Source organism: Hemicordylus capensis, chromosome 10 (genome assembly GCF_027244095.1).
Source record: "Hemicordylus capensis ecotype Gifberg chromosome 10, rHemCap1.1.pri, whole genome shotgun sequence".
Classification (NCBI taxonomy): Eukaryota; Metazoa; Chordata; class Lepidosauria; order Squamata; family Cordylidae; genus Hemicordylus; species Hemicordylus capensis.
The window spans coordinates 18,181,089-18,204,316 of NC_069666.1; the positions used below are offsets into that span (position 1 = coordinate 18,181,089).

Sequence of the window (23,228 nt, forward strand, 5' to 3'; positions counted from 1 at the left end):
TCCCTGTGTGTCACTTACTACAATTGTACCAAATTTGGTTCAAATTGGTTAGACAGTCCTCAAGTTAGTGCACTTGTGCCCCAAATGTTCACACATCTGCCATCTTGGATCAGGGTGGATGACACCATCACAAACTACACCATTGGGGCATCCCTATGTGTACATACAATGGTAGCAAATTTGGTTCAAATCAGTTAAGCAATTCACAAGTTAGCCCATATGTGCATCAAAAGTTTACTCATCTGCCAACTTCAACTGGGATTGGATGACATCATCACAAAGTGTCCCTGTGTGTCATTCACTGCGACTGTACCAAATTTGGTTCAAATGGGTTAGGCAGTACACAAATTAGCCTGCTTGCACCTCAGATGTTAACATGGCCACCATCTTGGACTGGGGTGGATCACATAATCACACACCATGCCATTAGGGCATCCCTATGTGTCCCTACAGCTGTAGTTCAAATCAGTGAGGCAGTTCACAAGTTAGCCCACTTGTGCCTCAAATGTTTACGCACCCACCATCTCAGGCTAAGCAGCTTGGTCATAGCTGGAGATGTCCCCCCAAATGTTACCACTGGGTATGCCAGTTGGCTGTGGAGCTGGAAGGTGATTCCAGGTGGACCAGGCATGAGGAATGGGCAGGCTACACGGGCTCGGATGCTGAGCAAGAAGGAGTTCCCATAACAGGGGCAGGCAACAAGTGTGTGGGGAGGGGGGAAGGTCCTACAGAAGCCAAAAACTGTTTCTAAGTAGCTAGAAGGCATGGTGGCCCACTTCTTCAGAGGCAGGGAAAAACTGGTGGTGGGAGGGAAGGACAGGGAGAGCTTTATAAGGGTCAATTTTATGTCCAAGCACTGGAGGCTGAGGAGGTTCAGCATCTGAAGAAGGTACTGGAGAAGAGGTCAAAAGAGCAACATCCTGGAGTAAATTGCAATGGGGGCATTACAATTAGTAGAGCACCCACTGAGCATGCAGATGGTCCCAGGTTCAAATCCGTGGCATCTTCTGGGAGAGACTCCTGCCCGAAACCTTGGAGTGCCACGGCCAGTCTATGTAGACAATACTGAGCTAGGTGGGCCAGTGGTCTGACTCTGTACAAGGCAGCTTCTTATGTGGGGATGAGGCCATAGCTCAGTGGTAGAGCATCTGCATTGTATGCAAAAGGTCCCAGGTTTGATTCCTGCAGCATCTCCTGGCTTACTGGGAGAGACTTCTGCCTGAAACCTTGGAGAACTGCTACTACCAGTCAGTGTGGACAATACTGAGCTATGTGGACCAAGGGTCTGATGGCATAAGGCAGCTTCCTATGTTCCTATGTAACAGAAGCTTTAAAATGAACAGTTTGCTTACCTGGGTTACCTGATTGATGTCTCCTGGGTCTTTTGGGGTTGGCTTTGAGGGCTGACAGGGTCTGCTTTCAGGACCGGACAATGGCTCTCCCCCTCCCTCCCTCCCTCCCTCCCTCCCTCCCTTTCTCTGACACACACAGACATACAGACCTAGGTGGAGAGGAGATGTTGAAGCTATTCCCACAATCGCTAGAAGGAAGCCCGCTTTTGAGTGATCATGGGAACCACCGGGCTTACGGGCAACAGGGTCTGTGGCCCCCAATTCTCGCTGCCCGTACTGGCTCCATGACGAAGCCAGTAGTCATGTGGGAGGCCGATCTGGCCACCCAGGGCGCAGCAACTGATCTTCTGCAGGGAGAGTAGGCTTGACCCGCTCTCCCCGCCAGACCCCTTCCAGCTCTACCCACTGATCGTGGGTAGAGCCTCACTGTCTGTGCAGTTCATTTTGTTTTGTATTGCCAGAATGGATCGTTGCTTTAACTCAACCCCGTCACATCAATATTCTGCCTTTGGCTGCGTGCCTCCCTCCTTTCTGCACCCTCCTTCTATCCCATATGCACTTTTCTTCAAGCCCATTTCTCAACAACATTTGAACAAGTCGGTGACAAGCTGGAGAGAGAATATGAAAGATTAATGGCACTTTGTCTCCAAAGACTGGAAATTAGGCTGTTACAGAATTTTAACTTTTCCACCTTCCCTGTTGCTGATTTGGCACATTAAATCTTGGAACAACTTGATTCCCTGGGCAGTTTCAACCAATCTGCGAGCCGTAATAGCAGGCAGAGTAGTATGAGATCAAAAAGAGCTTGCTGAAGACACTCTGGGTCCTGGTTGTTTACCCGGCCTGACCCTCGGCCTGTTCCTGACTCTTGGCTCCTATCTAGACCCTCTGGCTGCTGGTTGTCTACCTGGCTCAATCCCTGGCATGCCTCTGGCTCTCCCAGTCCTGACTTTGGACTTGTGTCCCCTAGTGACTGCTGCCCACAGCTCAGCTTCCTGGCAGGAGGTCATCTCAACTTCCCCCTCACACATAACCAACATAGGAACATAGGAAGCTGCCAAATACTGAGTCAGACCATTGGAACATCTAGCTCAGTATTGTCTACACAGACTGGCAGCAGCTTCTCCAAGGTTGCAGGCACGAATCTCTCTCAGCCCTATCTTGGAGATGCTGCCAGGGAGGGAACTTGGAATCTAGATGCTCTTCCCAGAGCAGCTCCATCCTCTAAGGGGAATATCTTACAGTGCTCACACATGTAGTTTCCTAGTCATATTCGACCAGGGTAGGCCCTGCTTAGCTAAGGGGACAAGTCATGCTTGCTACCAGCTCTCTTCCCTTCACCAGGAAGGGACAATTCAAATGTCAACCAACCATGACTTCCTGTGCAGGGACCAAGGTCCATTTTCAGCATATTAATTATGACACCTAAATTAATTATTAAAAATAAATAAATAAAAGCAAGGAGGCAGAGAGTTGGAGTCAGGGGAAAAGGCGAGGGGAAAGAGGGAGGAGGGATGATGTTAATGGGCTCTGGCCCCCAGGCAGGACTATTGAGGTGGATGAGGAACATCTGATCTCAAGTGGAAAAATGCATTGAGCTGCAGCTGCTGGTCACAGAACAGGTCAAGAGCTCTTCATGGCTCCTGCTGTTGCTACAGGATCTTCCTTCCTGCAGGCCAGCAAAAAAAAAAAAAAAGAAAAAAGTCCCCATGCGCCAGATCTGGCCCGTAGGCCATACATTGTAGAGACCTGACCTATATACTCCATTAATGCCGTATTTAGATCACACATGGGAGGATGGCTTGGACACACCCTTCTAAATGACTAGAAGAAGGGAAACAGTGCAAAAAGAACGGGTGGAGTGAGAGGAGATGGAATATGCAGTGGAGAAGCAGGTTAATTACTAAGTCACCAACATGATGTTTTGCTGTCATTTAATCCTCTATGGATGTGCACACAAGCGGCTTCTTGAAATCGGAACAGAGGAGTCAGGTTACAACTGATTTCTACAGTGCTCAAATTATGGAGAGAAAAGTAGGATGGTCCTTAAGGAAATCCACAGATCCCACCCCCACCCCTGGCTACCCCCCCCCAACACATTTTTAGATGAATTATACCCCTCAGTCATTATCTCAAAACAATAGCTCAGCAGGGGCATAACAAAATATAAAGGGCAATATCCTCTCTGCCCAGTCACCCCCAGTAATGTACACACTGGATGTATTTCTCCTGAGCATATGATCCGTTAATCTTTTTACCACAAAGACACCCACATTGCTCTGATTGACACCAGGTCTACAACAATGTTTTCTACTGTTCGTAGAACTGCTTGTAGGTCCCAGTGGCTGGAATCTTCAAGCCATTTTCTCTGGAGGAATCACATTAGCATCAAGAACCCCAGAGAAATGTCGGCCTCTGATCCCAGAAGACTTCTGCGTGTTTTCGGCACACAGCCCGAAAGGTTTGAAACATTAGCATCAAATTGACTTTTACTGCATGTCTATAAAAACCTGGCTTTACCTTTGCTTCTTTTATAGACAGAATCAAACTGACTTGAGTGTTGATGGAGAAATAACTGGCCTAACTTGCCTAAATGAATATGGCAGTGCCACCACTTCTTCTTCTTCTTCTTCTTCTTCTTCTTCTTCTTCTTCTTCTTCTTCTTCTTCTTCTTCTTCTTCTTCTTCTTCTTCTTCTTCTTCTTCTTCTTCTTCTTCTTCTCCTCCTCCTCCTCCTCCTCCTCCTCCTCCTCCTCCTCCTCCTCCTCCTCCTCCTCTTACCCCTCTTTAGGGAAGGCATTCCATAAAACTGGTGCCATGGCAAAAGACTGGTTGCAACAGTGCCACCTAACCAATCAGATTTAGCTAAAGCCAAATCTGAGTAAAAACCTTGTTTCCTGCCCTCACTCTGACATAACCAGACATTTCCACATGATTTCTCAACACCCACCAATGCCAAAATGGGATCAGGTGTGCATAGCCTTCTTTGGTCAGCTCAAGTGGTCATCTTAGCCAGTAGGGGGAGGGATACGGAGCAAGGTTTCAGATGCCAAAAGAAACACCTGAAGAACAATATAGAGGAACAAACAGCCCTCATGATACCCAGGTCCGAAATGATTTAGGGCTTTAAAAGTAGCAACCAGTGCCTTCAATTCAAGCAACAGCTAAATAGGTAGCCAATCATGATCAAACAATTCTGCTATTAGTTTTGACTTGTGGCTGAGATGAAATTGAAGGGGAGTGTTTCATGAAAAACTTTACCAGTGGAAAGTAACCTTGTGTTACCAGGTTACTTTACACACAGCTTTCCAGTGTGTTACCACTGGAAAGTTACACACACACACACACACACACACACACACACACACACACACACACACACATATATGCCTGACCACATTTTGGTATTGGGGGTTGCTGAAAAATCATGTGGAAACGTTGGGTTATTTCAGAGGGTAGGAAACATGATTTTCACTCTGATTTGGCTTTGCGACAATGGACTGGGTCTCACTATCAGGGAGACACGGTTTTAACGGGAGAGCAGGCAGGGAGCCCTGGGCAGCTAGATCGGCCCACACGATGGTCGGCTCCGAGACGGAGCTGGCGGGGGCTGGGGAGCTCGGGGGCTGCACAGCCCCCAGAAGCCCCACTATGCCCTGTGCGAGCGCACAGGGCATACTGGGGAGACCCCCGAGCCCGGAGGCTACTTTTAAGCCTCCCGGCCGGGGGTCTACTCACAAGTAGCCACGGCGCGGAGCAGATAGCCTGGGTTTGCGGAGCGCCCGCTCCACAAACCCGGGCTAAGGGGTGGGCTACAGGAGTGGGTTAGCCACTCCAGAACCACCAGGCTCGGCTGCGAGCCAGGTGGTTCTTACAATCACAAAAATCAGGCTAGGATTTTCCTGGCCCGATTTTTGTGATCGTAAGAATAGCCCCATAATCTGCTAAATCTGATTGGTTAGGTGTGACTGTTGCAATAAGATATTTCCCTAATGAATTCAAACAGACGTGAAATGTAGGTTCACTGTCTCCTTGAGCTCCCTGTCTCATATACTCCTTCTCTCTTCATCTCTTGGCAGCCATGTCATCTGGCATTTCCCCCTTGGGCAACCACCTGTCCATTTCTCCCAAAGCAGCTGCATTGAATGTCAGCACACTGTGATTGACCCTTCCCTTGCAAGCTGTGACTCTCATCAACATTCTGTGCAGTGCAGCAGTTCAGCCAAAGGAGAAGCTTGTAGGGAATAGGCCACTAGTTGAAGGACTACAGCTCCCATCATTCCCAGTCAAGGTGGCCACTAGTCAAGGATCCTGTGAGTAGTAGTCAGTCCTGGAGGACTGAAGTTGTGCAGCCGTGGTGTGGACAATACTGAGCTAGAAGTGCCAATTGGTCGAATTCAGCAGAAGGCAGCTTTCTGTGTTCCTATGATAGAGTCGACAGCCCAGTGACTGAAAATCGAGCGCTGATTTAGGGCTTTCAGTCCCTTTCACACATTGCAAGGCTGCACACTTTTGCCCCTCCAGCTATTTTTGAACTACAACTTCCATCATTGCCAGTAGGGGTGTGCACAAAACTGGTTTTCCCGGTTCGGTTTGAATCGGCACTGCCCCTTCCGAACCGGATCCCTAGCTCGGTTCAAATTCTAACTACTCCTGTAAGTAGAATACCTGCAATGTCCATTGGTTGTGTCTCATCTCCTGTTATTGCTGCCATTGTTTTTGTTGAGGTTGCTGCTGCTTCTTCTTATGGCACTCTTTTTTTGGTACCCTAAACTCCAGATGAGATGGAAGACACAGACACGTCACTTCTGAAGAGCGCAGGCATCCCTCGATGGCTGCGCTCCATCAGCCAGTGCCAGCGACGAAATGGCTGCTCAATGATTGAAGGGTTTCCCCTTGGATTGCTGTTTCACGGAAGAAAAATAAGTGAGCAGTTAGTTAGGCTTTTGCAAGAGTCATGCAGAGGAAGCGGGCGAAGACAAATCCATCAGGGAATATTCTGAGGAGCTTCCTGTGAGACAGCATGTGTCATGTGTCAGCCTTTGTAATCATGACAGCTTTATTACAAAGAGGACAAAAGCAGGTTGAAGAAGCATTTCTTCTTCTGCAAATCCTCCAGGACCTCGTCTGCTCCAGGAAATTCACTCATTTACGTATTATTGCTGTGTGAGGCTTCACCGCCTTCCCACCAACAGCAGAGCCTCATTGGACTCCTACTGCCGGCACATCTGAGGGTTTCTTCAGTCCAAAACGTGCAGGAGCACCAGAGATGGAGCCACAGCTCAGTGGCAGGGCATCCTGAAGATGTTGGCCTACAACTCCCATAATCCCTGACTATTGGCCATTGTGACTGGGGATTAGGGCAGCTGTCGTCCAAAAACAGCTGGCAGGCCAAAGTTGAGCAGCCCTGTTTTAGACTGTAAGGTAAAGTTGTGCCGTTGAGTCGGTGTCAACTCCTGGTGACCACAGAGCCCTGTGGTTGTCTTTGGTAGAATACAAGAGGGGTTGACCATTGCCTCCTCCTGCGCAGTGTGAGATGATGCCTTTCAGCATCTTCCTATATCACCTACATCATAGGTGTTCCCTATAGCCTGGGGAACATACCAGCAGGGATTCGAACTAGCACCCTCTGACTTGCTAGTCAAGTCATTTCCCCACTGCACCATTAGGTGGTTTGTTCTAGACTGAAGAAGCCCTAAAATGCTGCAGCCCTGGTCTACACTGACTGGGTCACAGCCCTTCTCCAGATTGGGCTTTCCCAGTGGCTGGGGAGGCTGGGAGTTGTAGTTCAGCAACATCTGACAAGGCTGGGAAAGATCCATCTGAAACCTAAAGGGCTGCCTACCAGTCAGTAGAGACTAGGACTGCACGACGTCAGCCCTTCAGTTGTGGTTGGACCACAACTCCCATGAACCCTGACTATTGGCCACTGTGGCTGGGGAGGCTGGGAGTTGTAGTTCAACAGCTTCTGGAGGGCCCATGTTGAGCGGCCCTGGTAGAGACAATGCTGACAACGAACCCAGGGGTGTAGGGAACAGTTGCTCCCTTACCCTCTGGTGTACCCAGGCCACACACCCCGCATCTGACATCAGATGCAAGGGGCAGGGCCACTGCTGAGAATTGGGCTGATGTCAGATGCAGTGGAGGGGTCAATGCTATGGGGGGAAGTCCATTCCCACGGGAAGCATCCCCAGCAAGCATGAAGAGGGGATAGGGGTGTGCCTTGCGCTTTTAGCTGGTCAGCACTTTGCTCTCCAGCTGGGTGCAGGAGGGGTTCAATTCATCTTAACAGCCCGGAAAAGATATTAAAAGAGGTGCAGTTAAATTACTACGTATACCACTATAAAAGGCACAGCAATGTAGGACATGCCCAACAGTTTTGATGACCGCTGATCCACATGGGCAGCTTCTTTGCTCATAAAGAATGTTGCTATCCCTGTCCTCTAACAAAGCAGGTGGGAGCAGAGGTGCACCTAAGTAATTTTTGAGCCTGGACCTAAAGGCCTTTGGAGCCCCCACCTCCACCACTGCAAGTTAAGCACACACATAACGTGGCGCTCAGAATATTTTTAACACATAGGTTCTTGAGGGCACAAACAGCAACTGAACTCACGAGAATGTCAGAATATGAAACTGGTATATTTATGCGAATATTCATGAGCAGAAACATTTCAACACAAAACTTAACATCTTCCTATCCCACAGATTTCTTTCCCCACTCCTGTTGTCTCTAAACCACCAGACACAGATCACAGTCACACTTGGCTGCCTGGCGCAGTGCAAGCCTGCAGCAACCACACCACCCAGGACAAACTAGAGGATATGTGGGCCCTCAGAGGGTGTGGAGACCTGGACTTCCACTCGGAGGTCCTGGGATAAGAGTGCAACTAAGAACTTAAGAACAGCCCTGCTGGATCAGGCCCAAGGCCCTTTTAATCCAACATCTTGTTTCACACAGTGGCCAACCAGATGCTGCTGGAAGCCTACAGGCAGGAGTTGAGGGCATGCCCCCTTTCCTGCTGTTACTCCCCTGTAACTGGTATTGAGAGGCATCCTGCCTCTGAGGCTGGAGGTGGCCGATAACCCTCCGACTAGTAGCCATTGATAGACTTCTCCTCCATGAAGTTATCCAAGCACCTCTTAAAGCCATCCAGGTTGTTGGCTGTCACCACATCTTGTGGCAGAGAATTCCACAAGTTGATTATGTGTTGTGTGAAAAAGTACTTCCGTTTGTTGGTCCTAAATTTCCTAGCAATCAATTTCATGGGATGACCCCTGGTTCTAGTGTTAGGTGAGAGGGAGGATGGGAGGATGGGATGGGGATGTTAAATCATGCCCTAGAAAAGACTTCCAGATGTTTGGGCACTGTCAGGGTGGCAAAATAGCTGGCTGGTTCCAAGCTACAATTTGGCTTCCAGGACTTAAAGTTCTTAGTGACTATATTTAGGCCATGTTGAAATTCCACATCCAAGATGCACTGCTTAATAATCACTCTGGCCTTCTCATAGCTCATTGACACTAGGAATGCAGAAGAAAGGCCATAAGACAACAGTTTTCTTGGCACAGTCTTCTTCCAGCTTGACTGAATTCAATTAAGGATTGTTAGGTGGGCCAAGCTGACCTATGTGAATGTATCTTCCTGGCTTCGTATCGGAAGGCTGCTCTGGATGTCTGCTGTTTGGAGAAGAAGCTGGGAGGGTGGAATGAAGAGAAAAAAGGAAAAAGAATCAAGACAGGAGATAGAAGAAAGAGCTTGAGGAAAAGGAAAGAATGTGTTGGTTTTCAAACATCGCCTATGCCCTCCTCCTTACCAGGAAGAAGATACAGCACTGAGCTTCCATCTGTTACATCAACCTCTCACAAGCTCTAAAAAAACCCTAACCATTTCTCTCAAGCATTTAACCTGGAAGGAGAAGAATTATGAGAGACATTAGGCTTTGTTAACTGGGGAGCATTAAACTTTGATGGCTACATGTTTGAACAGAGCCTTCTGTGAAAAGCTGTGGGCTGAGGTTCCTTCTGCAATTTCCCATTAATACATCTTCCAGAGTATTGCCGCGTATGTAAACTTTAAATAGATGGCTTGTCGGCTGAGAACTGAGTCTTTCATAGATCTCTTTGATGGAGCAGTTTTTAAAGGGGGGGGGATAGGGACAGGGAAGAAAGACTCACAACCCTCCATCCATAAAAGATGAACGAGGCTGTCAAGGAAGCTAAGAGAGTGATTATGAAGATTCTGGGCTCAAGGAATGGCTTGCTTGCAACTAGGATCATTCTCCCCCACTCTTTCCCCATATGGCAGTAGTCAAATTCTATCTTGTCTATGGCTGTATTATATAATACAGTCATGGGCAAGACTGAATTAGAAATCTATCCATTTATCTTGCAAAGAAAACAGCTGTTTGGCTGCTGTATATGTTGGCAACCATGCAACTATTTTCTTTGCAAGACAAATGGACAGGTTTCTAATTTTAAAGTATAAGAATGTAAGAAGACCCTAGATGGATTAGACTAAAGATCCATCTAGTTCAGCATCTTGCTTTCCACAGTGATGAGCCTCTAGGAAGCTCCCTAGCAAGGTCTGAAGGCAATCACCCTGGGTAATGCCCAGATGAGGCTGGAGTACAACTTCCATCGCCCCCTTTAGCCATGACGGCAAGTTGTAGTCCAACATCTGAATCTGGGCACCCAACCTTGAGAACCTTCTGAACTTGGAAGTTCCACCTAGCCAATATGGCTATTAGACCTCTTCTCCTCCATAAATTTGTCTACAAATGGCTTAATTGAGAGGGATTACGTTTGAGAGAGAATGACTGGTCCATGTTCACTGGTTTTGAAGGCAGGTCTCCATGGCTGAAACCCCACACTGGTTCTTAGTCCACCCACCATTCTTCATGTTTGGAACATAGGAAGCTGCCATATACTGAGTCAGAACATTGGTCCATCTAGCTTAGTATTGTCTTCACAGATTGGCAGCGGTATTTTCTACCCAGACTGGCTGCAGCTTCTCCAATGATACCTGATACATTTTTGCACAGATATTGTACTGTCTGTGCAAGAAAGCCATTGCACTGGACCATGTGCACAGTATTGTGTGCCCAGATATACTTTTAAGGACACTGTTCCCTGGTTCCAACTACTGCCATGGGACAACTAAAGGTGTTATTGGATATGCAGGTAGGAGAAAAAGCTACACAGGTTTTCCTCCTACCTTGCTTCCGCACAATCACTTCTACCCAGCTTTTCCTCTTATCTTGCTTCCACACAACCAAAAATTGGGAGCACACACAGCTCTCAAACCCGGGTAGAGCACAGTTTTTGATGGTGTGTATGACCTCAAAATATTACATCTAGTTAAACTTACATATAAGCCACCTAATGGCACAGTGGGGAAGTAATTTGCCTAGGGAGCAGGAGGTTGCCGGTTTGAATCCCTGCTGGTATGTTTCCCAGACTATGGGAAACATTTATATCGGGCAGCAGCGACATAGGAAGATGCTGAAAGGCATCAACTCATACCGCCCAGGAGATGGCAATGGTAAACCCCTCCTGTATTCTACCAAAGAAAACCACAGGGCTCTGTGGTTGCCAGGAGTCGACACCAACTCGATGGCACAACTTTACCTTTAAACTTATATATAGTAGTAGACTGTGAAGATATGCCATGCAATGAAAACATCTACTTGTCAAAGCACTTGATCTGGCTAACTTCTCATTGTTGCTAACCATACTTGCTCTTTCTAAAGGTCAGTTTGACAGATATCACAGCATGGGGCTCCTTGCGTAAGTGTTTCCAGAGGGGCAGCTATCTTGGTTTCTAGCATCAAAAATAACAGGTAGTAGCTTAAAGACCCATGTAGCATAAGCGTTTGTTGACCTCTCACCTCTGCATCAGATGCATTACACACTAGAGATGTGCACAAACTGTACACTCCTGGGAGGGCCAGGGGCGGGGGTTGCTTTAAGGGACAGGGAAGGTGCTGCCTACCAAAAGCCAGCGTGGTGTAGTGGTTAGAGTGCTGGACTAGGACTGGGGAGACCCAAGTTCAAATCCCCATTCAGCCATAAAACTAGCTGGGTGACTCTGGGCCAGTCACTTCTCTCTTAGCTCAACCTACTTCACAGGGTTGTTGTGAAAGAGAAACTCAAGTATGTAGTACACTGCTCTGGGCTCCTTGGAGGAAGAGTGGGAGATAAATGTAATAATAATAATAATAATAATAATAATAATAATAATAATAATAATAATACCACCTGTCAGCCCCCACCCTGCCGGCACTCTTCAAAACAGCGGGCACCCTGGGCTGCAGCGTTCCTGCTTGTGAGTGTGCATGCACATCGGCCATGAACGTAGTAAGTAAGTCAATGTATTACGGTCCTTTGACCAGCTCAACATTTAAAATAATACATTTATAATTTACAAAATATTCAAATTGCTAATACAAGCTTTACGAAGTTTAGATACCACGAACGTAGCAACACTGATCGGGGCGCAAGCAGGAACGTTGCAGCCCAGCACACCCACTGTTTTGGGGAGCGGCGGTGGCGGGACGGAGGCTGACAGGTAGGCAGCACCTTCCCTGTCCCTTAGGGTCATAGGGACACAGGAAGCTGCCATATACTGAGTCCGACCAGGAGCGGAGTCAGGCTGGTGGTGTCCCATGTGTGGCCACAGCCACTGCAGCCCCCTGGCCCCACCCACCCCATGTCTGACATCAGATGCGCCCAGCTAGCCATGCCCCCACATCTGATGACGGTCATGGGGGCATGGACTCGTTTGGAATGGAGATCGGCCCGCGCTGCTTTGAAGAGCGCGGGCCGGAATGACTCTCCCTGCCTTAAAGGCAGGGAGAGCCATTCTGGCCACGTTGCCAATGCAGCGTGGGCCGATCTCTCTCTTAAATGAGGCCACGCGACCCCGTTTGGGAGGGCGATCAATCGGCCCCACTGCATTGGCAGCGGGACCAGGAGTGGCTCCCCCTGCCTTTAGAGCAGAGAGAGTCGCTCCGGCCACACTGCCAATGCAGCGTGGGCCGATTTCAGCTCCAAACGGGGCCACGCGGCCCTGTTTGGGACCGAAATAACACCACCGTGTCTGACGTCAGACATTGGGGACCGTGTCTGGGGCTGCGCTTGTGGCCCCTGATTGGGCATGGCCTGGGTTCTTTGAACCCATTTGCCCAATGGTGGCTCCACCCCTGCGTCAGACCATGGGTCTATCTAGCTCAGTACTGTCTTCACAGACTGGCAGCGGCTTCTCCAAGGTTGTAGGCAGGAATCTCTCTCACCCTTATCTTGAAGAAGCCAGGGAGGGAACTTGGAACCTAGATGCTCTTCCCAGAATGGCTCCATCCCGAGGGGAATATCTTACAGTGCTCACACTTCTAGTCTCCCATTCATATGCAACCAGGGTTAGCTAAGGAGCCAAGTCATGCTTGCTACCACAAGACCAGCTCTCCTCTCCCTTAAAGCAACCCCTGCTCCTTGACCCAGTTAGAATGGTGGCTGATTGAACTGGTTCAGCTCTCCAGAAAGGGAGCGCTGAACCGGTTCATGCACATTCCTATTACACACACACACACACAGGTCAGTTGAGGCTTACACTTCATGCATCTGATAAAGTGGACTGTAGTCAATGAAAGCTTTTTCAACAATACATTTTAGGGCGGGTCCTTATGAGCCATGCAAGGCCACCTGACTTTGAATCAGGAGATTTGCAAGCCTTTCACTCTCCCAATTTCCTGGAAACATTTGACCCCACGTTAATCTGAGATTTTACTGGGATCAGCAACATTAGATCAAATCCTAGATCACGGATCCCAGTTAAACGTTGGATTGGTGCAGTGCCAACCTGACATCACGGAACGTTTCAATAGGCCTGATTGCTTTGTGCCTGCTTAATATAAAGGGAATCATCACTGTGGTAAAGGTAAACTGTGTTGTCGAGTCGGTGTCGACTCTGGCGACCACAGAGCCCTGTGGTTCTGAAAGGCGCCTCTTATTTCACCCAGTTAGCAGGATATCATTATCCAAGAAGAATTATTAGAACTTCTAGAAGCAGGGACACAAACAGAAGGGAAAGTTTAAGGAGCAACTCCTCACTTTAATATTTTTGGCAGGAGGAAAGACACTTTGGGGGCAGGTTTGGCTGGGAATTCAGTCAACTGAGTGGGGGGCTCTTAAAATGCTTGATGGGGCAATCTGCATGCCTGTCTGTGTAGAATCTGGAGGAAAGAGTTGGGGGAGTGCAAGGACAAGACGGTGGAATTGAATCAGAAATATTGATGGTTTAATGAGAGAGAGATTGAAGCTATTCCCACAATCAGTAGAAAGCAGGCCAAGGGAGGGAGGGGGTATCATGGGAACCACCAGGCTTGTGGGCAAGCCCGGAGGTTCCATGGCGGCTAGCCCACATAATCCCCCTCCCCTTAAATGACCATTTTTTTGCTCGTGTGCTGCCACAGTGCACGGCAACACACGAGTAGACCCCTGACTGGGAGGCTGCAGCCAGCCTCCCAGCCTCAGAGGTCTCTCCAGAATGCCCAGCGTGCTTCCTGGAACTTGCAGGAGCTGCATGACCCCCAATCCCTCCAGCCCCCACTGGCTCCCCACAATGAACTGTGTGAAGCTCCTCCTTCTATACCGAGAGGCAAGTGCAGTCTGCCTTCAGTGCTCTTGCTGCTGGCTGTTTTTAGCCCCCCACTCTTCTCCAGGACTGGAATAGAAGCCCCATTCAAAAGCTGGCCTGGATCAAGGAATCGATTAGCCTCAAACACCACAGTCTGGAAGCAAATTGGTTTCAGTTCTAGAAACAGAACATGAGCCTCATGGAGTTATTGTGACTTTGTTGTGGGGACATAGCTAAATCAGCAAATCTCTTGCCCCTATTTTTTGCAGATTATCTCCAGCTCAGAAGGCACATTTCCAGGGCAGCAAGCAAGAATCTAGATGTCTCTCCTGGTTTGATTTCTTGAAATGGACATTGCTAGGAAAGTGCATTATATTTCCATTAAAAATTCATTCTGGAGTGGATCAGTTTCATGGCAGGTAATTAACTGACTTTTCCTTCTCCATTAACTGTCCCCAGAGTTTGAAGGGGGTCTTCTGCTGCTGCTTCTTCATGTCTCTTCTTTTCATTCCCTTCCAAACCATTTGCAATTTGCTTCAGCTTCTTTAGCAATGGAAGGCTCGTTCTGTTCTGCCCTTCACTTGGAATCTTGGTTCACAGACAGTGCAATGAGACACAGGTGGTTCTGCACAGCCTGTGCTGCTGCGTGTGTCTAAACGGCTGCCCATGATGTTGTGGAACTGGGCTGTTCCACGGCTGCTCAGAAGTGCATAATTACAGTTGTGCGATGCCACCCCCTAGCATCGGAACTGGCTGGTCCTGGCTGGTCCTGGAACTGGCTGGTCCTGTTCGGTTCAAGTCTGAACTGGACCTGAACTGGATTAGGCCAGTTCGGTCTGGCACCCCCTTGAAAAACCCCTGGTTCAGTTCGGTCCAGAGTGGGTGGATTAGCAAACTTTAAAAAATATTTAAAAAACAAAAACAAAAAAACCTTGCCTCCTTTGTGGGTGTTCTCCGAGGCAGTGAAGGGGACCGCGGAGGTTCCCCCTCACCCTGCCAGCCTCCCTTCTGTCCAAAACTGGCCCGTTCGGCTGTTCTTCAGCCTGTTTGGGCCCTTCCCCCCGGCACAGCGACCATTTTGGTCCCGACCACATTTATTTATTTATTTATTTATCAGATTTGTACACCGCCCCAAACTTTCGTCTCTGGGTGGTTAACAATAGCATAAAACAAGTTAAAAACATATACAAAAAAACTTAAAAATATTTAACAATTTTAAAATAAACCAGATTTTAAAACCTTTTAAAAAAAATTTAAGAAGCTGAGAAAGCTTGGGCGAAAAGAGGGGTTTTCAGGTGATTTTTTGAAAATTGCCAGAGATGGAGAGGAACGTATCTCAGCAGGGAGCGCATTCCGCAATCTCGGGGCAGCGACCGAGAAGGCCCGTCTCTGTGCAGCCACCAAATGAGTCGGCGGTAACTGGAGACAGACCTCCTCAGATGACCTCAATGGGTGGGTCTTTACCCCCGGGATGCACTGCACCGCCCCGCATCACCCCAACCCCCGGAGCTCCAATAATGCACCTCATGAGTGTGCGGTGCATTATGGGGATCTCCCCTCCCCTCCCTTTGTCTGCCAGTCATGGCTACTTGCAGCCGCAGCTGACACACGACCAAAATAATGAGTTGAAGAGAGCCCTTGCTCCCTTAACCTTGTTTTGAAAGGTGGCTCCATAGGCGGGTTTGCTGCTATGGAGCTGCTGGGATCAGGCCCAATCCCAGCAGTTTACACGCACGTGCAAAACCGAGCTGGGCTCCCTTAGCTTGGTTTGGCACATGTTTGAATAGCCTTATTAAATTATACCTGCATTTAGATACCTGCACACACATACATGTGTTTATGTGAATGACTGTACCCGGGTTTATTTAAAAGTGAACACAGCTACAGGTCTTTCAAATGCCTGGCACAGACAGCAAGTGTACTGTTGTACCTGTGTTCAACATAGCATGTGAATAACTGTACCTATATTCAAATTTGTACCTGTGTACACTGAACACAGATGTTATTAGTGCGGAACATAACAGCCGACATACAGAACTCTCAAGGATGCACCTAACAGCAGCCTAACATCACTTCCTCCTAACTGCATCGGTGTAGTTGGAAAGTGCCCATTTTAGATGCAGGAAACCCTCTGTGCCATCTGAAAATATGTCCCCAAGGGCTGTGCAACCCTCAGAGGCATATCTTCAGGTGGCGCAGAGGACTTCCTGGGGAAGGGGAAGGGGACTTCCTGGGGAAGGCATCCAAAATTGGCACTTTCCCACTTAGCTGATTGGGAAGTGCTATTAGGCTACTCACTCACTGCACTGGACATAGGAAGCTGCCTTATACTGTCAGACCATTGGTCCATCTAGCTCAGTATTGTCTACACAGACTGACAGTGGCTTCTCCAAGGTTTCAGGCAGTCCTATCTTGGGAGAAGTCAGGGAGGGAACTTAGAACCTTCTGCTCTTCCCAGAGTGGCCCCATCCCCTAAGAGGAATATCTTACAGTGATCACATGTAGTCTCCCATTCAAATGCAAACCGGGATGGACCCAGGTTTGCAAAGGGGACCATTCATGCTGGCTACCACAAGACCAGCTCTCCTCCCACTGGTTCATCCTTGTTCTGCCAATGCATCAAGAGGGCTTGCGTGAAGTCAGAAACCCCCTTGACCCAGGCTGTGAGAATCCCCTTCGGCTGAAACCCACTTTGCTAGATGAACAGTCAACAGGCAGAAAGCACCATTCAAAATATGTAACCTTCCTCTTGTGTCCCTGCTCCTTGATATAATGTCCATGCCATGAATCCTTTCCATCGAGTGACCTCATGCCTCTGTGACCTCATCGCACTATGGGAACCCCTTTCTGTTCTGAAAAACAATCCGTTGCTTCTCCACGGGGCTCATTCTGGCTTCTCTCAAAGGGTTAAAGGAAATTCAGACTGCTTCAGTCTGGACTGACACGGATTCAAAACTAATTTTTGCAGAACATTGAGCATAGTTATGAACAGGGAAAGGAGCGGAATCATGGTTTCATCCCAAGAGGAAATTTCAGGGCTCAGAGCCTCCATCTCGTCTCTACTGGTGAGTTTCTCTCCATTAGCACCCAACTGCTGGATAAGACCTAAGTTCAGCCTCTAGGACCCAAGTACTACTTGGCAAATGGACTCTGAAAGTCCCTCCCCTTAAACCAGTTTTGCGGAGCGAGTGCTCCACAAACCCAGTTTTGAAAATCATGAATAGCCGCAGTGCGGCTCTGCACCATGGCTACTCACAAGTAGACCCCCAGCCGGGAGGCTTAAAAGCAGCCTCCCGGCTCAGGGGTCTTCTCCAGTATGCCCTGCGCACTTGCGCGGGGCACACTGGAGTTTCCGACAGGCACATGCCCCCCCCCAATCCTCCCAGCCCCCACTGGCTTTGTCACGAAGCTGGCAGTCATGTGGGCGGCCGATCCGGCTGCCCAGGGCTGCTGCCCTGCTCGTCTGCGGGGAGAGAGGGCTTAGCCCGCTCTCCCCATTTACCCTTACAAAGCAGGTCTCACTGATCGTGAGACCTGGCTTATAGTCTCCTAGGCTCATTCAACCAAGATGGACCCTGCTTAGCAAAGGGGACAATTCATGCTTGCTACCACAAAGCCAGCTCTCCTGTTCTCCTACTCCTGCACAGAGTAGAGGGTTGGAATAGAAGACCTCTGAGAGCCCATCCAACTCTAACATTCTATGGAAGCAAAAATTGCCACTTTGGAGGTTTCTCTGGGACAACACCAGATGGCTTGAGCACGCCAACCTTGCAATAGATCAGGAAAAGGCAGGCATGTTTTGAATTATTATAGCAATGGTTTATATTTATAGTTATTGTGAACCGCACAGATAGGTAAGCAGGAAGTCAATATTTACTTATGGGTAGGAATGAATGTAATTTGAATGTAAAGCTAAAGCCAATAAAAATTTAAAATGAAAAAAAAAAGGGGGGAAAGGCAGGAAAATGCTATCATTGAAACAGAATTGGAGACCCAGCAGAATTGCAAAGCTCCCTCTGCATGGTTATCATCAAAAGGTAGGTGGTTACAGCAGGTAATCACCAGCAATTAATGCCGCACTCTCTCAGCAGGCTCCAGCCACTTCTCCACTTCCAGATGGATGCTTTTTCGACCCGAAGAAACCCTTGTGCCTCGGAACTGAATCCCATTATTTCGTTTTTGATTCCATGGGCTGCAGACCTTCTGTGATTCTAATGAGATTTTCTTAAATGGCCCCTCTACCTGATCTCATTGATTTTATTTCCCCAAGTTCCTCTCATCAGGCTGTTTGTAACTAATTATGCATTTTGTCTTGGTAACTCAATCTCTGTACAAATATCTCTCCACTCAAGTTTCCCATTGGAACATTCCCCATTTCAGAAAGGGGAGGGGATGAAAAGGAAAGGAGAAGATGGTGTTAGGGCCACCATGGTTGAGGCCTATCTATCTCAGCACAGTCTGTTCCAACTTCTGTGGCAATGTTCCAGTTCCCATGCTGACATCACCTTGGGATATGAAATGAGATCAGGCTTGTGTTGTGTGAGTTTCACTCTAATGGCCCTCATCACTGCTGAAGGATGAGAGATGGGGAAGATCCTGGACTAGATCCCAGGACTGACTTTATTTTTCAGTGCTCTAGCAAGGAAAGGACCCCGCAACCAGTTTTCCCTCTAACAAGGATTCCCAGATGTTCTTGACTACAACTCCCAGAATCCCCAAGCAAAAGCCATTGCAGTTGGGGATTCTGGGAGTTTGTTTATCTATTATTTACATATTTTTATACCGCCCAAAACGTACGTCTCTGGGCGGTTTACAACACTTAGCAGTCAACAACATCTGGGAATCCCTGTTAGAGGGAGCACTGCCCCCAATCCAATCCAGCTACAGGAACAATAGTTCAAATGGTAACACTGTACGTTATTCAAACTTGCTTGCATAAAGGAGAGGAGAGCTGATCTTGTGGTAGCAAGCATGACGTGTCCCCTTAGCTAAGCAGGGTCCACCCTGGTTGCATAGGAATGGGAGACTAGAAGTGTGAGCACTGTAAGATATTCCCCTTAAGGGATGGAGCCACTCTGGGAAGAGCAGAAGGTTCCAAGTTCCCTCCCTGGCAGCATCTCCAAGATAGGGCTGAGAGAGATTCCTGCCTGCAACCTTGGAGAAGCCGCTGCCAGTCTGTGAAGACAATACTGAGCTAGATAGACCAATGGTCTGACTCAGTATATGGCAGCTTCCTATGTTCCAAATAATAATATTATTACCCTAAATTTGGGATGTATATTATTAATGCTCCTCAACGAAACTTAAGACCCACATTTTGTAAATGTCTCCTTTCCAAATCAGCTTCCAAAAGCCACCTTCTGAACTGGGGGAAAAATACCTCGGTTGGATTTCTGACTGTTTCCAGCTAGCTTCACATATGTGCGATATCTTGATCCAACGCTTGCAGTGGAATGAACAAGATCTCCAGCTCTTTTTTATGTGTTGCTCTCCGACTTACAGCAATCCCTTGACTCTTTTTCCAGACGATGAAGAAGCTGCCCATTGACAGCTCTGAATGGGGAAGTTATTTTGATGAGAGTGGACATCTTCTGAAATCACAAGAGTACATCTCATCCCAGATCCTGGAGAGGGTGAGTTAAAAGAGAAAACCATACATCACTTTTTTAAAAAAGGCTATGTGGTGGACTAAAACTGTACAGGCTAAAACACGATCAGCCAACAGCTTTCTGGGAAAATGGTCTTTTCAAGGCCCTTTTCAATGTTGCCAAAGACAGGGCCCAGAGATCTTCCTGAAGAGGGCATTCCAAGGCTCAGCGTAATCACTGAAAAAGTCCTTTCTCTGATCACCAGCATGAGCCAGAAAGCAGGGATGAGAGGTTGGTCTTTGGGCCCAAGAAGGTTCATCTGGGTGCAAGTGGTTTCAAGTACAGGAGACCCTCATTTTCTGTGGGTTTCTGTATCGCAGTTTTGCTTATGCACATTTGAGCCATAGAAACCCAGTTTCCATTATCATGGGTGTGTGTGTGTGATTTTCGGTTATCTGTGGTTCCTGTGCATGATTGTCAAACTTCTAGTGGCATTTCTGGTGGCATTTCCAGTTTGGAAGCGGTGTGGAGCCATTGGGGGGGCTTCTTCCCTGCCTTTATGGTGGCTTGGGAGAATTTGGAGGTTTTGGGGGCCATTGCTGGAAGAGCTGGAGACCTGGAGGGTTAAAGGTACTGTGCTGTACTCCACTTATCTCCCCCTCATGATTATTTCATGATTTGGGGCACTTAGAAATTTTCAGAGGAACCTAACCCCCAGATTCCCATCGGCCCAAGATTTCCAATAGTGTTGTTTCCATATTCACAGTTGTAGGTGGGAATATAACCTCTACAAAAAACGAGGGGCTCCAATACTCCATGCAGACTGTATGAAAAACACCATTTAAAATGAGGGTGCTCACCTGGCAGCAGAAGGACTCTCTTTCCCAGGTTCTGCTCCTGAGGAGGAGTTTCTGAAGTAAGTGCTTCCAGCATCAAGGCCTCCACCGATGTACCAGAAAGGGTGGGGCAACAAGGCCTATTAAAAGAACCTTCAGTTGTTACCTGAATGGTGCTGGAGCACCATCTCTCCTGCTTAGCTCATCCTAGCTACTTCTTTGTGGACAGCTCCCCTGCTATTTCAGCAGTTGTGTACTGGCCCCTGACAGCTGTGCTAGATTTCCTTCCTAGTAGTAAAGCTATGGTGACCCTGCATCACACCGTATTGTGTTTGTAGACCCACCAGCCTCAGGTTGATAGGAAGGGGACATCTGGGGAGAAGAGTTGGTCTTGTGGTAAGGAAAATTGTGCCACCTAGTTGGTGTCAACTCCTGGTGACCACAGAGCCCTGTGGTTGTCCTTGGTAGAATGCAGGAGGAGTTTAGCATGAATTGTCCCCTTTGCTCATCAGGATACACCTTGGTTTGCATTTGAATGGGAGACTACAAGGTAATTCACACAATCAAAAAACTGGTTCTACCTGAGTTTGTTTGTACCTGTGTACCTGTGTATGCTTCCAGTTTTTGATTGTCTAGAAGCAAAGTAAGCGGAAAACTTGCTGCCGCACAATCACTTCTACCCTGGTTTTCCTCTTACCTTGCTTCCACACAACCAAAAATCGGGAGTACATACAGCTCCCAAACCTGGGTAGAATACAGGGTAGAAACTTTTTGATTTTGTGAATGACCTCTGCATGTGTAAGCACTGTAAGTTATTCCCCTTAAGGGATGGGGCCGCTCTGTGAAGAGTGCCTATATGCTTGCATAATGAAGTTTCCAAGTTCCCTCCCTGGCATCTCCAGATAGGGCTGAGAGAGACTCCTACTTGCAACCTTGGAGAAGCCGCTGCCAGTGTGGGTAGACAATACTGAGCTAGATAGACCAATAGTCTGACTCGGTATAAGGCAGCTTCCCATGTTCCTATCCACCTTGTCCTCTCCACTCCAATTCTGCTCCCAGAATATTCAGATGTAGCATATCAGCTTGATTAATATCTGGATGGATGACAGCATCGACAGAATAGCTACACTTCTCAGGAGATGCACCCTAGCCAGCAGTATACTTTAACCCCAAGCAAGATTAAAAAAAACACTAGAGAATCATTAAACTTGAGTAAGCAATTAGAGGCAATCAAACAGTTTTTCTGGGAAGAACAGCAACAAGTTCAGAGGTCGGAAAGAATGCTCTCAAAGTCCCAAGGACAGATGCTGTGGCGGAGGTAATAGAAGCAAAAGATGCAGATGTGGAGAACTTGACAATCTTTAAAAAATTACACCAGGGATAAATGGGATCTGCTGAGGTCGCGTCATGAACTAAATTTATCAAGGCAAAGACTAACATTTATAACAATCTGTAGAGCTGATGGGGGAAAGGGAACATTTTCACAGCTCTTTCTAAAAGTGCCAGGTTTTCCAGGGTTCATCTGGGCTTTTGTGGCTGTTTTGAATGGAAGTGGGAAAGCACTTCTCACTGACTGAAGCAAATAAATGGAGAATTTGCTGGTCACTGACAAAACCTCTGTCATGATGAGTGAAGCTAATACATTTGCCAAAGGAAGAGCAGACAGAGACAGATATATGTTCTTCCCTCTTCATTGATTTAAGCGGTAGATTGATTGGTAGACACTTACTTGGGAACAAATCCTATCAAATTCAGTGAGACTTACTTCCAAGTAAGCATTAGGGATGTGCAAAACTTTTCGGGCACAGAACGATCTGTGCCCGAAACGACCAATTTCAGGTGATTCGGAGCCGAACCAAATCACCCATGATGAGACCCGATAATTTTCTGACCCGAAACGAATCACCCCTGTTTCGGGTCCAAATTTTTTGGGTGTTTCGGGTCTCCTTTTTGTGCCCTAGAAAAGTGCCAGCCTTTTCTTCTTCCCCCTCCATTTTCAGTTTGACGTCTCTTTGAATTTCCCGCCTTTTTGCCTCCATTGATTTCAATGCAGAAATTGCTTTCCTTTTAATTTAATTGAAAAGGTCCTGGGGCTGAAAGAGTGGGGTTGGGTGGTAGTGCCTAATGGGTGGAGGTTACCACCCCAATTGCAGAGGGACTGGGCAAAGGGCTGATTTTTGGTGAATTTCTAAAGTTTCAGTGTCTTTGGGGCAGATAGGGGGCATAACGTGGGATCTGGGCCAAAAGATTGGGGTGGGGTGGTAGTGCCTAATGGGTGGAGGCTACCACCCCAATTGCAGTGTGATTGTGCAGAGGGCTGATTTTTGGTGAATTTCTGAAGTTTGTATCCACTCTTTAAGCTTTTTCCCCATTAACTATAATGGAGGGTGTATCGCTTCACATCGTGGGGAAAGGGGTGGCCTAGAGTGGTGTGGGGTTTGTGGTAGTGCCGGGTAGGGGCAAGGAAGCTACCTGAATTTTTTCAAAGGATTTGGGCAGAGGGCTGATTTTTGATTAATTGTTGAAGTTTACGCATCTTTAAGGTTTTTCCTCATAAGTTATAATAGAATGGAGCTTTCAGCAGCCCCATAAGTGCACTTGGGGGGTGCTGGGGTGGCCCAAAGCGAGTGGTGGTGTAGTGCACATAGGGTGCCAACCACCCCCATGGGTTTCTAACCCATGGCGTACAGGGTTCTGTTGTTTCTGAGGTATTCTGAGTGTGGATTCTATGATAGCAAATGAGATTTTCAATGACACACCATGAATCCACTCTAATTTGCTATCATAGAATAAAGACATGAACCTTAAAGACATAAACCTTAAAG

General features: G+C 47.7%; 1 protein-coding gene across 1 annotated transcript in view; it reads left to right on the plus strand.

Annotated features, from left to right (window-relative positions):
- The first annotated feature begins 16,840 nt into the window (after positions 1 to 16,840).
- The window catches only part of TBC1D21 (TBC1 domain family member 21), a 35,890-nt gene continuing 29,502 nt past the window's right edge, over positions 16,841 to 23,228 (plus strand). Inside the window, exons 1-2 of the mRNA XM_053272905.1 lie at positions 16,841 to 17,044; positions 19,505 to 19,612. Of these exons, the coding sequence (XP_053128880.1) occupies positions 16,964 to 17,044; positions 19,505 to 19,612 (189 nt within the window). The 5' untranslated portion in view covers positions 16,841 to 16,963. The remainder of the gene's footprint in view (positions 17,045 to 19,504; positions 19,613 to 23,228) is intronic.